At 41.7% G+C, this 17,790-nt stretch overlaps 1 protein-coding gene across 2 annotated transcripts in view; it reads left to right on the top strand.

Moving 5' to 3' along the window:
• Positions 1–17,790, top strand: part of prpf38a (pre-mRNA processing factor 38A) — a 29,636-nt gene extending 11,846 nt beyond the window's left edge. The window contains exons 6-10 of one of the 2 annotated variants that reach the window (XM_031312095.2): positions 115–227; positions 320–346; positions 446–537; positions 5,011–5,059; positions 5,714–5,906. In XM_031312095.2, coding sequence (XP_031167955.1) covers positions 115–227; positions 320–346; positions 446–537; positions 5,011–5,059; positions 5,714–5,759 — 327 coding nt within the window. In that variant the 3' untranslated portion in view covers positions 5,760–5,906. Of the gene's footprint in view, positions 1–114; positions 228–319; positions 347–445; positions 538–5,010; positions 5,060–5,713; positions 5,907–13,667; positions 13,692–15,967 lie in introns of those variants that run through there. The other variant, XM_036006936.1, reaches the window with a different exon arrangement.

Here is a 17,790-nt window from a genome sequence, read left to right on the forward strand (position 1 = left end):
CACTCCTTTTCTCCCCCTGACTTTGAACAGAACAGGGTGAGTTTGTTGTCGTGTGGCGCCTCTCTGCGGGGTTTTAAACGTAATTTTTGTCCTTCTTGGTTTCTGCGCCTGCAGCCGGAGAGACTCCAAACCCCCGAGCCCCACAGACGCCGCGACGGTTACCGAGACAGCGACAGACCTCGCCGCTCTCCGTCACCTCGTTACAGACGCAGTCGCTCACCCAGACGGTTTGTGTCTCGATCATCCAAAACAAGACATGTTCACCTTTTTTTAAAGTGTTGTAGAAACCGTGAACTAAAATCTCATGTTTGTTCCGCAGGAGGAGCAGATCTCCAAAGAGGCGAAGGTATGTTTTGCTTTTATCTGAAATCCTTTGCCGTCTTTTTTTTTAAATATATCATACTCGTAGCTCATTGGTGTGTTTTTGTTGCGTGTTCTCACGTAGCCCGTCGCCCCGGAGAGACCGCCATCGCAGCAAGAGCCCCCGCCGCCATCGCAGCCGCTCCAGAGACAGACGCCACCGCTCCAAATCCCCAGGTACGCTCCAGTGCAGGGGTCCTCAAACGCACCGCTCAAAGGGCCGCATCGGATTTTTTTTTATTCCAGGTCCGAGGTCCAGGACTCATTGGAGATAACAAAACAACATTTAATCAACTGACTTTGAACTAGGCGTGCACGATATTAATCACAATGTTTTAGCTTAGAATTGATATCACGATTCTCTGCCACGATTGTTTTCTCACGAAGTGTAATGGTTATTGCACACGTGAACCATGACAAAACAAAAGAAATTGGCAGTACCAAACATGGATTATTTTTGGCACCTATAGCACATTGCGCATCACCACGAGCCTGTAAACACAGAGGCTTCAATGAAGAGAAGGGAGAGCGTTGCAGCGCTTGGAGCGCGTTAAAACCTATTTTATACAGTCTGTTTAAAACTCAGAGAAAAAATTAAAATTAAATGAGAATCAAAGTCATAAAAAACTATATATTTTTAAATATAAAAAAAAGACCATAGAGAAGAAATAGAGACATAGAGAAGACCGTAGAGACATAGAGAAGACCGTAGAGAAGACTGTAGAGACATAGAGAAGACATAGAGAAGACTGTAGAGACATAGAGAAGACATAGAGAAGACTGTAGAGACATAGAGAAGACATAGAGAAGACTGTAGAGACATAGAGAAGACTGTAGAGACATAGAGAAGACTGTAGAGACATAGAGAAGACATAGAGAAGACTGTAGAGACATAGAGAAGACTGTAGAGACATAGAGAAGACATAGAGAAGACTGTAGAGACATAGAGAAGACATAGAGAAGACTGTAGAGACATAGAGAAGACTGTAGAGACATAGCGAAGACATAGAGAAGACTGTAGAGACATAGAGAAGACATAGAGAAGACTGTAGAGACATAGAGAAGACATAGAGAAGACTGTAGAGACATAGAGAAGACTGTAGAGACATAGAGAAGACTGTAGAGACATAGAGAAGACTGTAGAGACATAGAGAAGACATAGAGAAGACTGTAGAGACATAGAGAAGACATAGAGAAGACTGTAGAGACATAGAGAAGACTGTAGAGACATAGCGAAGACATAGAGAAGACTGTAGAGACATAGTTAAGACTGTAGAGACATAGAGAAGACATAGAGAAGACTGTAGAGACATAGAGAAGACTGTAGAGACATAGAGAAGACCGTAGAGACATAGAGAAGACCGTAGAGACATAGAGAAGACTGTAGAGACATAGAGAAGACTGTAGAGACATAGAGAAGACTGTAGAGACATAGAGAAGACATAGAGAAGACTGTAGAGACATAGAGAAGACTGTAGAGACATAGCGAAGACATAGAGAAGACTGTAGAGACATAGTTAAGACTGTAGAGACATAGAGAAGACATAGAGAAGACTGTAGAGACATAGAGAAGACCGTAGAGACATAGAGAAGACCGTAGAGACATAGAGAAGACCGTAGAGACATAGAGAAGACCGTAGAGACATAGAGAAGACTGTAGAGACATAGAGAAGACATAGAGAAGACTGTAGAGACATAGAGAAGACTGTAGAGACATAGAGAAGACATAGAGAAGACCGTAGAGACATAGAGAAGACTGTAGAGACATAGAGAAGACATAGAGAAGACTGTAGAGACATAGAGAAGACTGTAGAGACATAGAGAAGACTGTAGAGACATACAGAAGACTGTAGAGACATAGAGAAGACTGTAGAGACATAGAGAAGACTGTAGAGACATAGAGAAGACATAGAGAAGACTGTAGAGACATAGAGAAGACTGTAGAGACATAGAGAAGACATAGAGAAGACATAGAGAAGACATAGAGAAGACCGTAGAGACATAGAGAAGACCGTAGAGACATAGAGAAGACCGTAGAGACATAGAGAAGACATAGAGAAGACTGTAGAGACATAGAGAAGACTGTAGAGACATAGAGAAGACATAGAGAAGACCGTAGAGACATAGAGAAGACTGTAGAGACATAGAGAAGACATAGAGAAGACTGTAGAGACATAGAGAAGACATAGAGAAGACCGTAGAGACATAGAGAAGACTGTAGAGACATAGAGAAGACTGTAGAGACATAGAGAAGACATAGAGAAGACTGTAGAGACATAGAGAAGACATAGAGAAGACATAGAGAAGACTGTAGAGACATAGAGAAGACTGTAGAGACATAGAGAAGACTGTAGAGACATAGAGAAGACATAGAGAAGACTGTAGAGACATAGAGAAGACATAGAGAAGACTGTAGAGACATAGAGAAGACTGTAGAGACATAGAGAAGACTGTAGAGACATAGCGAAGACATAGAGAAGACTGTAGAGACATAGTTAAGACTGTAGAGACATAGAGAAGACTGTAGAGACATAGAGAAGACCGTAGAGACATAGAGAAGACCGTAGAGACATAGAGAAGACCGTAGAGACATAGAGAAGACCGTAGAGACATAGAGAAGACTGTAGAGACATAGAGAAGACATAGAGAAGACTGTAGAGACATAGAGAAGACTGTAGAGACATAGAGAAGACATAGAGAAGACCGTAGAGACATAGAGAAGACTGTAGAGACATAGAGAAGACATAGAGAAGACTGTAGAGACATAGAGAAGACATAGAGAAGACTGTAGAGACATAGAGAAGACTGTAGAGACATAGAGAAGACTGTAGAGACATAGAGAAGACTGTAGAGACATAGAGAAGACTGTAGAGACATAGAGAAGACATAGAGAAGACTGTAGAGACATAGAGAAGACTGTAGAGACATAGAGAAGACATAGAGAAGACATAGAGAAGACATAGAGAAGACATAGAGAAGACATAGAGAAGACCGTAGAGACATAGAGAAGACCGTAGAGACATAGAGAAGACCGTAGAGACATAGAGAAGACCGTAGAGACATAGAGAAGACTGTAGAGACATAGAGAAGACATAGAGAAGACCGTAGAGACATAGAGAAGACTGTAGAGACATAGAGAAGACATAGAGAAGACCGTAGAGACATAGAGAAGACTGTAGAGACATAGAGAAGACATAGAGAAGACCGTAGAGACATAGAGAAGACTGTAGAGACATAGAGAAGACATAGAGAAGACTGTAGAGACATAGAGAAGACATAGAGAAGACATAGAGAAGACTGTAGAGACATAGAGAAGACCGTAGAGACATAGAGAAGACGGAGGCGGTTAACCCTCCTGTTGTCCGCTGGTCAAATCTGACCCAAGTTTCTATATCAGAAATTTGGGTTTCTTTCAACCAAATTGTCCAAAAACATAACGTGGATGGTTCCATACAACCAACAACCATTACTTTTCACAAGTAAAATAGAAGATCAGTTCACTACTTTCATTGAATGTGGGTGTTTTATTCAATTTTACAGCATTTGGAGAAAAAAAATGATCAAAGAATGTTGGAAAAAAAACAACAAAAACGTCCAAAAAAAAGTGTCAAATTTAGTGACAAAAAAATTTGGGGGGGGGGGGTTGGGGGGACGAAAATGTTGTTAAAAAGTGACGAAATATTTTTGAAAAAAGTGACAAAAACGTCACAAAAAAAGTTTTAATTTGAAATTTTGACTCAGAAAAAAACAGTTGCATGGTCAATGGGACGACAACACGAGGGTCAATGTTGCGTAAATGGAAACGTGCAGACAGAGTGACATTGTTCACGTGTGCTGTGGAGGATGAAATGTGTGTTTTAATGAAGACGTAGAAAAGAGAAAATGGATCCTGACTGTAATGGCGCTTTTCCATCACATGGTACCTGCTCGACTCTACTCGCCTTTTTTGGTTTTCCATTATGAAAAAAAGTCCCTGGTACCTGCTAACAGGTACTTTTTTTAGTACCTCCTCAGTCGAGGTTCCCAGCGAGCTGAGGCGAGCCGAAAAGGTGACGTGAAAGCGACAGACGGGGGTGTCCTGAACAAACCCGCTATTTTTAAACAGTTTAGCCAGCTGTGTTTTTCCAGCTTCATTAGAAACTAAATTTGTCTTCTGGCAACAACACACCTTCAACGTTCTGTGTGTGTGTCGCGTTAGGTCACGGCAGTTTACTGCGGCGATGCTTGTTTAACAGTTCTGCAGAGGCTCCAGGCAGAGCTTTCGCCATAGCCTACGTACACACACACACACACACACACACACATGCTGGCTCGACGCACACACCAGCGCACAAGTATAAACATCAGGCCACATATTACATAGGCTACGGCGAAAGCTCCGCGTGGAGCCTCCACAGAACTGTAAAACAAGCTCAAGTGGCCTGATGTTATACTTGTGCGCTGGTGTGTGTGCGTCGAGCCGGCATTTAAGATGACCAGCCACGCTGAGGCGGTACTAAAATCTGCAATGGAAAATGGACGCACAGTGTGCCGAGTAGAGTAGAGTAGAGTCGAGGCGAGTCGAGCAGGTACCATGTAATGGAAAAACGCCATAAATGATGACACGGTGATTGTTTGGTATTTATATTGTGGTTATTTCACACCATGCAGGTCACCACCGGAGCCACAGACATCGCAGCCACTCAAAGTCCCCAGAGAGGTGAGTGAGTCACTCACACATTCACACTTTCTTTTAGAAAAGATTCCCAAATAATCTGTCATGTTTATATCTGCACATGTGAGGCTGGGAATCATGTGGATTTTTCAGATAATAGAGCAGATACCCAAACTGTCCTCCTCTCAGTACCGTGTTATAAACTCTGCAAAACACTTTTTTTATTTAACTAAAAGAAGCCAAAGTTACTGAATGTTGTCTGAACTTAAGCAGCTGAACAATAAGTTTGTTGTTCGTCAAAGTGTCTAAAGAAAAAGTCTAAGTTTACAAATCTGACTAATTCAGTGACTACTTCCAGTAAAGGCTGGAGTTTTTTCAACGTTTTAGAGGCTTTTTGTCTTTCCGTCTACGTTTTTGTCGCTTTTCTGACTCCTTTTGTTCCTACTTTCTGTAGCTTTATTTTTAAGTTTTTTTTTTGCTTTTCGAAGCTTTTCTCACTTCTGATGTCTTTTTATTTCTATGGTTTGTCGTGCCGTCACGGATACATTTTAGTCTGAACCGTAACCATCTTCCCACAAAGTCTGTTGCCATTTTCTGGAGCTTTTTTATCGTATCAAACGATCAGCAGATGGAACTTTGTAGAAAAGTCGTTCTCCCAACAACCATTTATTGAATTATTTCCTTTCTTTCCCATCACAGGAGTTCAAAAAAGAGTCACAAGAAGAGTCGAAGAGGAAACGAGTGATCTCACGTCTACTTTTATATCTTTTCCTCCTTTTTTTTTTGTACCTTCGATCTGTCAGATCTTTGTTTCTTTTACAAGTAATTTCAGTTCTAGATGTCGGCCCACTGACCTGTCTGTAAGTTATTACAATGTAAAGGTTCCAGCAGTGTTTCATGTCCAGTATCTAATCACTCTCAAACCCTCTGAGAGACAATAATCTAATATAATAGGGATGCACCGAAGCCAGATTTTTGGGGTTGGGTCGAATACTGAATCCTCCTCCCATCCTCAGTCCATGAACACAGTAAACACATTAATGAAGTAAATGTCCACAGCCTCTAAAATAGTTCAATGTAACAACTTAATGTTGAGTTCACACGCTCTTCTCACATCGTAGGAAAGCACATCGCTATCGCCAGATGAGTGACAATTTTGTTTGGCAAATTTCCGCTAACTAGTGTATGATGAAGGCATGTTGGGTGGGTGAAATTAGAAAGCTAACTTTAGCTAATGAGCAGCAGACGGCCGTTGGGTCGCTCCGCTCCCACTGTAGGGAGACTAATTTACCGAGAGAACGGCTGACAGGCCGGGAGAGGCACAGTCTGGTTAACACCAGCTTTTAGCCGTGACTGTTCTTCCTTTGCCGTACCTGAAGTTGCTGCATTTTGGCTGCTGTCTCTAGATTCCTTCATGCACAACTCGTATTCTTTCGGATGTTTTCATACGTAAATGTTGTAACAGCGGTGATGTTGTGTATAGTTTAGGGTCCTCGCCACCACGAGACTAATCGGCATTGTAAATTGAACATGTAGCTGGACTTGAATGGCCTTCTTCTGACTGAAAGTTCTGCCAAACTACACTTTTTCTGCTCACCAGTTCCATTTCCACTTCCTCACAGCCTACTGCGTTGAGCGCTCCACCTACGTAAACACCTTCCCGTAATCAACGGCGCCGTCATTACGTCGACCAGCGTAGCGCGCGGAGTGCAAGCGTAGGGATCCGAAGCCGAATCCTGGATTCAGTGCATCCCTAAATATTACTCCCCGTCATCAGATCAGCCATCATTGATAACTTTTGGATCTGTGTAAATGTAGAAAATGTTTCTGTATGTTGAGAGTTTGTCAAAGAAATAAAGACCCTGATCCATGAAGTTGTGTTTTTAGAAGTTTGTTTGAAGACGAGGAACCACAACTCGGGATTGATTCTCCTGGGATTTTATTGACAAGAAACTTTATCATGTAAAGTAAGACATGCTAAAAATATTCCAGCCGTGTTTTCATGTTTCCCTATGTAAAGGTAATGTGTTAGTCCTCGTGTTGTCTTCCCGTAGACCGTGAACTTGTCGTCCTTCTGGGTCAAAATTGCAAATTAACTTTTTTTTTTGGGCTTTTTTTCCAACGTTTTTTGACGCTTTTTGAAACATTTTTGTCGCTTTTTTAAATACATGCTCAATAAACATAATTTAAATGACATAATACCAATTTTTTTGTTTAAAAAAAAAACAGAACTTGTGGATTATTTTGACTGATAGTTGAGATCAGAGGATGTTTAGTGGATCACAGTTTATTTCAAATGCTATAAAACTGAGAAATAAACACCCACAATTCAATGGAAGTAATCATTAATTTGACCTGCCAAGAATGTGACACGGCTTCCATACAACGTACATCCACGCTTTCATGTTATTTTGGGGCAATTTGGTTCAAAGAAACCCATCATTCTGATATTAAAAAAGGGTCAAATTTGACCCTAGGACAACACAAGGGTTACAAATGTGTTCATAGAAAAGCATATAATTTAACGTGACTCCAATAAAGTTCTCCAATAATAAATAGATCATGAAATCATCTTAACTTTGGTTTAAATTCAAGGGAAAAAATGACTTCATCCCCTCTGTTATTTCCCTAAACTGTACTGAGAAAACTTTTGAAATCCCTACAAGGACATTTTAGAAAACACAAACTTGAATCAAATCCTGCCTTTCGTTTGAATCTAGAAAGAGGGCGCTGCCACTTTTATGTCTGTACTTGACTACGGTGATGTTTTTATACACACTTCGTCTCCACGGAGCTCTGAGGTTCATCGCTGTGTATATATATATACATATACACCAGCATATTGTGTAATTTCATACTCCAGAATACAACTCATACTAGTAAAGGGCTTTACAACCAGTGATGGATACAGAGGCCCCATCGCTACAGCAATGAAAGGGACTAATTCAGTATTATTTAAGTATAGAAAAATGTTTGGACCGGAACAAAAGGCAACAATTCAACAAGGTGTGGCAGGACATATATGAAGCCTTGTAAATTGAATGGCTAAGAAATAAGGACTAGGTATGGTGACTGAGAGCTGGAAACCAAGTGTGTGTGTGTGTGTGTGTGTGTGTGTGTGTGTGTGTGTGTGTGTGTGTGTGTGGGGTTGGGTTTGTGTGTCAAACTGTGTGGGGAGGTTAAAGGTCCCATGACATGGTTCTCTTTGGATGCTTTTATATAGACCTTAGTGGTCCCCTAATACTGTATCTGAAGTCTCTTTTATATAGACCTTAGTGGTCCCCTAATACTGTATCTGAAGTCTCTTTTATATAGACCTTAGTGGTCCCCTAATACTGTATCTGAAGTCTCTTTTATATAGACCTTAGTGGTCCCCTAATACTGTATCTGAAGTCTCTTTTATATAGGCCTTAGTGGTCCCCTAATACTGTATCTGAAGTCTCTTTCCCGAAATTCAGCCTTGGTGCAGAATTACAGCCACTAGAGCCAGTCCCACAATGAGCTTTCCTTAGGATGTGCCATTTCTGTGTCTGTAGCTTTAAATGCTATTGAGGAGGAGAGAGGGGGGGGGGGGGCAAGGTGGAGGGTGGGGGTGTGGCCTTGACCAACTGCCATGCTTCGCTCGTTTGAAAGCCATGATGTCTGTCTCTTTCTCATGGGTGGGCCAAATTCTCTGGGCGGGCAAAGCAGAGAAAGGGGAGGTAACCTTTCCTCTTATGACATCATAAAGAGAAGATTCCAGATCGGCCCATCTGAGCTTTCATTTTCTCAAAGGCAGAGCAGGATACCCAGGGCTCGGTTTACACCTATCACCATTTCTACCCCCTGGGGGGACCATAGGCAGGCTGGAGGAACTCATATTAATGTTAAAAATCTAAGGGCCCTAAGCCTGTAACCATATTTTGTAACTACTTTTGTACTTTTTACGATCGGAATATTTATATGTATACAAAGATGTTGTAAGATTTAACTTTTCTATATTCAGTGATCCTCTCCTGTGGAACCAGCTCCCAGTCTGGGTTCGGGGGGCAGACACCGTCGCTACATTTAAGAAGAAACTGAAATCCCTCCTCTTTGATAAAGCTTATAGTTAGGGAGTGAGGAGTTGCAGCGTCCGCCTAGACCGGCGGGGCAGGGTGTATCGCTGTAGACACAGCACCCTTTCTCTTCTCCGCTTCTCTTCATAGTCGTCAGATTCAACTACCACATAATCAATAATATAATAAGAGTAGAGGGAGGCAGGCCAGTACAGCCCGATCCGGTTGGGGAGAGTTCTAGCCCGACCAGGCACCTCTCTTTAACCTGTCTCTCTTAGTTAAGCTATTATAGTTCTAGACTAGACCGGGGAAGTTCCTTCCTTCCTGTGACACACTGAGCTGCTCTCTCCTCTCTCTTTCCTTTTGTGTGCATCCTTCTCCCAGAAATGCCTGTTACTAACCTAGCTCCTAGACCTGGGGGGTCTACTCCCCGGAGTCCTTATGTTTCTTTTTTTCGCCTAGCATATTTCCTTGGATTAGGGTGGCACCAAGATCTTGGATGCAGCTGTCGCTGTGGTCCTGCTGCACCCTGCTACGCTCTGCGATGCCCTGCAGTGTCCGGCTGCGTCCTGCTGCGTCCTGCTACATCCACCCATGCTCTGCTGTGCCACGCTACATCCTGTAGCGCCCTGCAGTGCCCTGCTATGACATGAACTACTACGCTACACTGTTCCACTATCTTTATTGTGACTGTTATTGCCACCATTCATCACACCCCCAACCGGCACCGTCAGACACCACCTACCAAGAGCCTGGGTCTGTCTGAGGTTTCTTCCTAAAAGGGAGTTTTTCCTCGCCACTGTCGCATTAGCCACTGCTAATGCTTGCTCTTGGGGGAATTACTCGAACTGTTGGGGCTTTGTAAATTATAGAGTGTGGTCTAGACCTACTCTATCTGTAAAGTGTCTCGAGATAACTCTTGTTATGATTTGATACTATAAATAAAATAGAAACATTTAATTGAATTGAAATATGTAATTAGTGTAGCCTGGGTAAACCCTGACAAACTTCCGGCAAATTTGAGATTTGCTCTGCAAGTCAGTCTGGCGAAGAGCCCATTCAAACCCATTTCCAATGTACCCGAAATCGAGGCACCAATCACAACCGTTGAAGAGGGCTTTACACCAATCACAACCGCTGAGGTGGGCTTTATGCGACGACGATAGCGCAGCGACGACGATAGCGCAGCGACGACGATAGCGCAGCGACGACGATAGCGCAGCGACGGCGAGCAGGGAGCAGCTTTTTGTTTACATTCAACATGACGGCTACCGAAGAGCAGCGTCACCCGGATCGTTGGTCTGATTGGTTGAAGGACTATCCAATGGCGCCCAGAGGCATTTGAGCGGCGTCCGTTGGTGACGCCCCTTTGGAAATGAACTGTCAATGAACCTTTCCCAGACCCACTCTCAGTTACTATGACTGAGAGTGGGTCTGGTGTCAACCAGGCTATAATTAGTGTAATATTTATAAGAGTATATGAAGAGGAATATGTATAGTTATATTTGCAAGAAAGAATAGTGCTAGTTATACTGCTCTTATTTTTATATCATGTGGCTGTTTTGTCTGAAAACGTCTTAACAGCAGCTAATGGTAATCCTAATAAAATCAAATCAAAATAAAATACATGTATTTTGCATAACCTCCAATTTCTCTACCAGAATTATATTTCTGGTAGAATGAAATACAATTTTGAAAATCCCTGTGGCCCTGCAGAAGGAACTGTCATTTCTAAAGTAAACTTAAGGAAGCAAAGTTCCAGCGCCAGCCAAGTTCTTGTCAACTTTTACAGACGAGTAACTGCAGTAAATAAAGATGGAGCAATACAAATAGTGTTTCTTGTGTAGCGTAAAGGGACTACAACTTGCATTTCATTGTGAAACTCTGTACTGTTTGACTCTGAGCATCACTGAATGAGAATAAAAATAAGTTTTTTTTTAAATTAATTAACATTTTCTTATTCACTTTTTAACAGTATACAATAAAACGAACCCCCCCCCCATTCGTCATCACCAACTACCCAGACAAAAATCAAGAAAAGATTACCCTAACACAACAGAATAACAACATAATAGCGTAACATTTAGCGTATGAAGTCTTATTACTACTTCAGTCTTATCTCACCTTGACGTGTCCCAGGAATGGAAATTATACATTATATATTTGTGATTATACAGTAGCTTCTTCTTGAAGAGTAAGATGACTCACTGAGTTTCACACAATGAAATATTCAAAGCCAAGATGCCTCGTTTTTATGGCTGACCTTTGTATGAGATGTAGTGGTATGAAGAACTGATACCAGACATATGTTAGACTTTCTGGAGTGATTGGGTTTATCTTACTGGCAGTGGCACTACTCATAAACTAATTAACTTTTCATTATGACATTTTTATCTCTGCAATTGTGATTCCTCATATTTTATTGATTAATTAAATAGTTGTTTGGTCTATAAAATGTCAGAAAATGGTGAAAAATGTGAATCAGTTTTTCCCAAAAAGCCCAAGATGACGTCCTCAAATGTCATGTTTTGTCAACAACTCAAAGATATTCAGTTTCCTGTCCCAGAGGAGAGAAGAGACTAGAACATATTCACATTTAACAAGCTGACATCACACAAGTTTACTAAAACATATCAGTAGATATCAAAATACTTGTCGATTCATTTAATAGTTGACAACAAATCGAAAAACACACCTCTCAGCGATACTCAGGAATTAAAACTTTCCAACAGGGAAGCAAAACGCTGCTTTTCAGCCTGGTGTTTAGCTGCTCTTTGTCGTGATTTCTTTCAGATAGTTGGCTGTAGGTTTCCATTCCTGGGAAACGACAGTCAAGGTGAGATAAGACTGAAGTAGTAGTTAAACTTTATACACTAAACACCCCCGCCTCGGAGATCGTCCTTCTCCAAGAAGGCTCTCCGAGGCGGGAGCGTTTAGCGTATAAACTCCTATTATTGTTGGAAGGTTTCTATTCCTGAGGATTGCTGATGGGTGTGTTAAGAAACGTGTTCTGTTGCTCCTGTAAGGTGTAACTACACCCCACAATGACGTCACACGGTCCAGGAGTCCACCTGGGCAAAAGGTAAACATTAAAGATAAGATTTTAAGGGCGTGTTAAGTTACTCTTGTAAACAAACAGTTAGTTCAGACAGACAGCTTTGGTATCAGAGTGGTCAAACATCCTACAGCTGCAAAGATTAATCCATTTGTTGTCAACTATTAAATGAATCGACAAGTATTTTGATAATCGACTGATAAGTTTTAGTCGTTTTTTATGGAAAAACAAGAAAACCTCTATGCTTGCAGCTTGTTAAATGTGAATATTGTTCTAGTTTCTTCTCTCCTCTGGGACAGTGAACTGAATATCTTTGAGTTGTGGACAAAACGAGACGTATGAAGTGTAAATTCTTACAGGAAGACTTCTAATAACTTCAATCACCTCTCTCTCTTCTTAAAATTAATCAGCTGTTTAGAGGCGTTCACGTTTCAGTAAACCAACCAGAATTGGCCACGAAATTGATGAGCCAATCACAGCATGACATCCTGCTTTAAATGTCTTCTCTCTGCTACTGTCAGTTGTCATTTCAGGCAAATGTGCAACCCTCCTCCTCCCCTTCCACCTCCAGTCATCGTCATCCACGGCACCCTGAGTCCCCTTCTGGCGGACAGCTCCTTCGGTCCGGTCTCGGGCTCCTTCGCCACCATCACCGGTGTCTAGACTCCATCGGGGGGGATATGTCTTGGCTCCTCTACCCCTTTAAAAAAAATATTTTATAACGATGGAGTCTAATCTCCAAAGACTCTGTACATTTCATATTATGCATATGTACAATAAACCTTTGCATATCTGCAATGAAGTCTCTCCTGATTGAATTGAGGACGTCATTCTTGGCCTTTTAGAAACACTGATCCACATTTTGTACCTTTTTCTGACATTTTATAGACCAAACAACTATTTGATTATTCAAGAAAATAATCCACAGATGAATCGACACTGAAAATAATTGTTAGTTGCAGCAGTGTTGCCACTATTCTGTCTGATCCACTCAAGCTCAACCGTAATACGTAAAGAAAATAGAAACCTTCAGAGAGGCAAAGCAGCTGGGGGGGCAATCAGAGTTACATTATGAGGAATCACAATTGCCACAGCCAGTAAGATAAACCCAATCACTCCAGAAAGTCAAACATACTGAGTCTGGAATCAGTTCTTCATACCACTACTTCTCGTACAAAGGTCAGCCATAAAAACGTGGCATCTTGGGTTTGAATATTTCATTGTGTGAAACTCGGTGAGTCATCTTACTCTTCAAGAAGAAGCTACTGTATGATCATAAAGTTTGTCGTGATTACTTTCAGATAGTTGGCTGTAGGTTTCCATTCCTGTGAAATGACAGTCAAGGTGAGATAAGACTGAAGTAGTAGTTCAATTTTATACGTTAAATGCCCCCGCCTCGGACATCTGCCTCCGACTTCAGCATGACTATTTAAAGCTGCGTGCTTCAACAACATCTCATCATTTACAGCGAAGCAGAAGTTGGACATCACTGACTTTATACCAGCGAACCCAAAGCAGCTTCAAGAGCAGAAACCAGCCGAATATTTAGAGAACTACTGAGTCGAGGAAACAGCTGAATGATGAGGTGAGGAGCTGCTGCTGCATTTAATATATAAAGAGAATCATTATGATGGGGTGGTAGAATGATTATATAGGGTAGAATGATTAGATAGAATGAGTATATAGGGTATTTCACACTGTTCCTTAAGGTCTCCTAATAGGGTATGTAACATTGGTTGGACTGAAAATTGCCCGAATGCTATTTAATTATTAGGCCCTTAACTACCCTGTGACTATGGCTCTATTTGGAGCTTCCAAATATGGTATGCTCATGAATATTTAGATGAGCTGCGCGCTGATTGGTTTGAGCGAACCCCATAGAAACACATTGGAGACGAGACAGCAGCTCTCATATTTCAGGCTATTTCGTTATTAAATTCACTTCTGAGACTTTTTTTAAGCGCGAAATCAACTATATAAAGCTCAAATATGGGCCGTTTTATGAAAATTGATGGATAATTGCAAATTTGGTAAGACGTGTCGGACTTGAGGAGCTCCACACAGTCTGACGAGAAAGCGGCAACCTCCATACCCAATGAAAGTCACCGTTTCTCGGTTACTGGACTACCGGGGAGCTCCGGAGCTGCAAGCTAGGCTATGTGTCCCATTTAATCCTATGGGAAAAGATCGTTGCTACACTTTCGGCATAACTTTCGTATATTTACAGTTTGAATTTCGTCACGCCACTTACATAACATATACCCCAAGGTCTTATAAAGCTTACAATGGTGTCCGATTTCAATTTAATGAATTTTTGTGAACATTAGGGATTTCGTTATCTGCGACTGTCCCTCCAATCCTATGTGTACAGGTTGCGGCTACTTAGCTTAATTTTCGGCGTAATTCGAGTATATTTACAGTTTGCATTTCGTCACACCACTTATATAACATGTACCCCAAGGTCTTATAAAGCTAACAATGGTGTCCGATTTCAATTTAATGAATTTTTGTGAACATTAGGGATTTCGTTAGCTGCTACTGTCCCTTCATTCCTATGGGTAAAGATCGCGGCTAGCTGCAGGCCCTGGAGCTCCATCAGGGCCTCGGCATTTTGTAGTCCAGTACCCCAGAACCGGTGACTTTGCGCGGGTATGGAGCGCCGCGGGCTTCCCTTCGTGACGGAGATCCAGCTAGCTCACAGCGAGCCGGAGTCTATGAAGTAGGACATGCCGGGCTACGAGGCAGCACCGGCCGCTGTCACGTAGCCTGCTGAGCTCCTACTGAACTGCGACACACAGTCGGAAAAAAATTTGCAATTAGCCATCAATTTTCGTAAAACGGCCCATATTTGACCTATACATAGTTGAGTTCTCGCATAAAAAAGTCTCAGAAGTGAATTTAGTAATTAAATAGCGGACCTCTGGAGATCTGCATGACCTAGCTAGATTCAGAAGACTAAGCTGACCTCAGGTCAGTGGTGTAGCCTATGCAAATGTTGGGGCGTGACAAAGACTAGGAGTTGAGATGTTGACGTCAACTTTTAGCTTTGTTCAGATTTTCCCGTTTTCAGCGGCAGTTTCAAAATGTGAGATTTGCAGAGGATAGGGGTATCAATGGGATTTTGAGCTTCTATGTATGTCCTATTTACCCTCCAAACTGTTGTTATTCAACTATGACAAGGTAAAATCGGTTTTGCATTCTATCACCCCTTTAACATCTTATTATTGAGCCCCAGAGCCCAAATATTAATATTATGGATCCTACAAGTCAATGTTGATGTTTTCATCCCATCCCTATTTTCTTCTTACACTTAACTTCTTAAAACGCCACTGGTTGTCACATACTGTACATATGTTTATTTAGTTTTAACTGTCTATTTTGTTTTTATTCTGTTGTATTAGGGTTACTATCAGGGACGTGCACAGGTACGGCCTATTGTTGCCCGGGCAACAGACTGTTTGCCCTGATTTGCTTAGCTGCCCTTAAACTTTCTTTCTTTTTATTTTATTTTTTTACTTTTTTTGTTGCAGTTGTGGCTGCATCAATACGATAATACGCCCATCATTACTAAAGTTCCCCAGGAACCTCAGTCACGTAACTTTGTTTATTTTCTCACACACATGGTGCACCGCATATTAAAGAGAGGGAACGCCAAGCCCTTCTGCTTTCATCTCCGTCGTCAATCAAGCAATAGCCCCTCCAAATGTATGCACGTCCCTGGTTACTGTGTCATCTTTTCTTGATTTTTGTCTGGGTAGATGGTGATGACGAATGGGGGTTTCGGTTTTTTTTGTATACTGTTAAAAAATGAATGAAAATTGTTAATTAATAAACAAAATACTTATTTTTATTCTCCATCAGTGCTGCTCAGAGTCAAACAACACTGGAGTCCAAACTGGAGGCCCTGCAGTGCCACTTCACCTGGGATCAGGAGACCAGCGAGTCCATACTTTTACGTCTAAAGGACCAACTGGAGGACATCGGCACCGAGGAGGGAAACAGCTGGCTGGGTCACATTTACAACCTGCGGGGGTTCATTCAGTACAAGCTGGGGTTCACCGAAGACGCCCAGAGTTTCTTCAACAAGGCTGCAGAGGCCTTCAGCAAGATAAGAAACGCAGATGAGGGTCCCTGGTTGGTGGTGAACTACGGGAACCTGGCGTGGCTGCACCACCACCTGGGAGACCAAGCAGAGAGTCAGGCTTACCTGTCAAAGGTCGACGCCCTGATGAATAAATACCCATCTCCATCCCAGGACCAGCTCCATCCAGAGATCTACGCTGAGAAAGCCTGGACCCTGATGACTTTCAGCACTGACAAAACGTTGGCTGTAGATTACTTCCAGAGAGCCATCAGGATGCAGCCGGACATGGTGGAGTGGAACACCAGCTACGTCTTAGGGTTAGTGAATGCTTTTAAGTACAGCAACACAGGGCTGGAAGCTGACCTTCTGAAGAAAATGAGAATGGCCAAGGAACAGGATCCAGAGAACTTGTACCTCGCTGTTCGCTACCTTTGGAAATGTGCCAAGAAAGGAGAGAGAATTGAAGAAGAAGCACGTGAGTTGGCAAGAAAGGTTTTGAGAAATCCTGTCAGCAGCTACAGTGGTATTATACCATTACTAGGGGTTTACGTAAACCATGTATCTATTGATGAAGCCATTGATTTGGCAGAGGAGGCTCTGGAAAAACATCCAGATGAGCGTTATCTGAAGAAATGTCTCGCATACTGCTACCAATGGAAGATCTTCAGGGAAAGCCCAGATCAAAGCATGATAGACAGAGCAATCAGTCTCCATGAGGAGGTGATTTCTCTTTACCCTGATTCTTCATTTGTGAAGAAAATAAACCTTGCAAAGATATACGCAAAGTTTAATGACAGCCAGGATAAAGCTGAGCAGATATACCAGGAACTGCTAGAAAGAGATCTGGAACCTGCAGACAAACAGATGCTTTACAGCATCTATGCAAAACATGTATTCTTTAATCAACAAGACAGAGAAGGGTCACTACGATATCACATGAAGGTGGCAGAGATACCGCTAGAATCCATCTATCGGGAGACCAGCATCACAACCCTGAAGAAGCACAAAAACAGGAGCCCAATGTGTAGAGAAATAGAGAAGTTTCTGGCAAACCTACAAGAGCCGTAGTGTTTTTAAAAGCACTGGATCTAAATCCAGATTAAATGTAGGTACATACATTACATTATATTGATTACATAGATCAGGAAAACCTGATCCTTCTGTTGGTCTGCTGGTCCAGAAGCAGCAACACCTTATTCAGAACATGTACGATCAACTCGTTGTTGGTTTTGGTCTTTTAATGGTTATCACAAAGATATGTATCATAGAAAGACAACTGTCTGCACTTTAGTACAGTTAATACAAGACAAAGGCTGTTATGTGTGTGTGTTTTTATGTTTGCACCGTACAGTAGCACTTTTAATTTTGTTGTAAATTTAAAAAAATAATAATCACATTGACTCTGAAAACCTGTCAGCAGTAGTACATTAGATCTGTATCAAACAAGCTGAATCATTTAATAACACTGGTCCTTTAAATAAGATCCACTGTGGACACGTTCAGATGTCATTACATGATTAATTTAAATAGATTTTAATCAGATGTTGTCTTTCCAAACTTAACTGTTTATTATATTCCTGTTGTGTTGAATGTTTTTGAA

Source organism: Sander lucioperca, chromosome 11 (genome assembly GCF_008315115.2).
Source record: "Sander lucioperca isolate FBNREF2018 chromosome 11, SLUC_FBN_1.2, whole genome shotgun sequence".
NCBI classification, from domain to species: Eukaryota; Metazoa; Chordata; class Actinopteri; order Perciformes; family Percidae; genus Sander; species Sander lucioperca.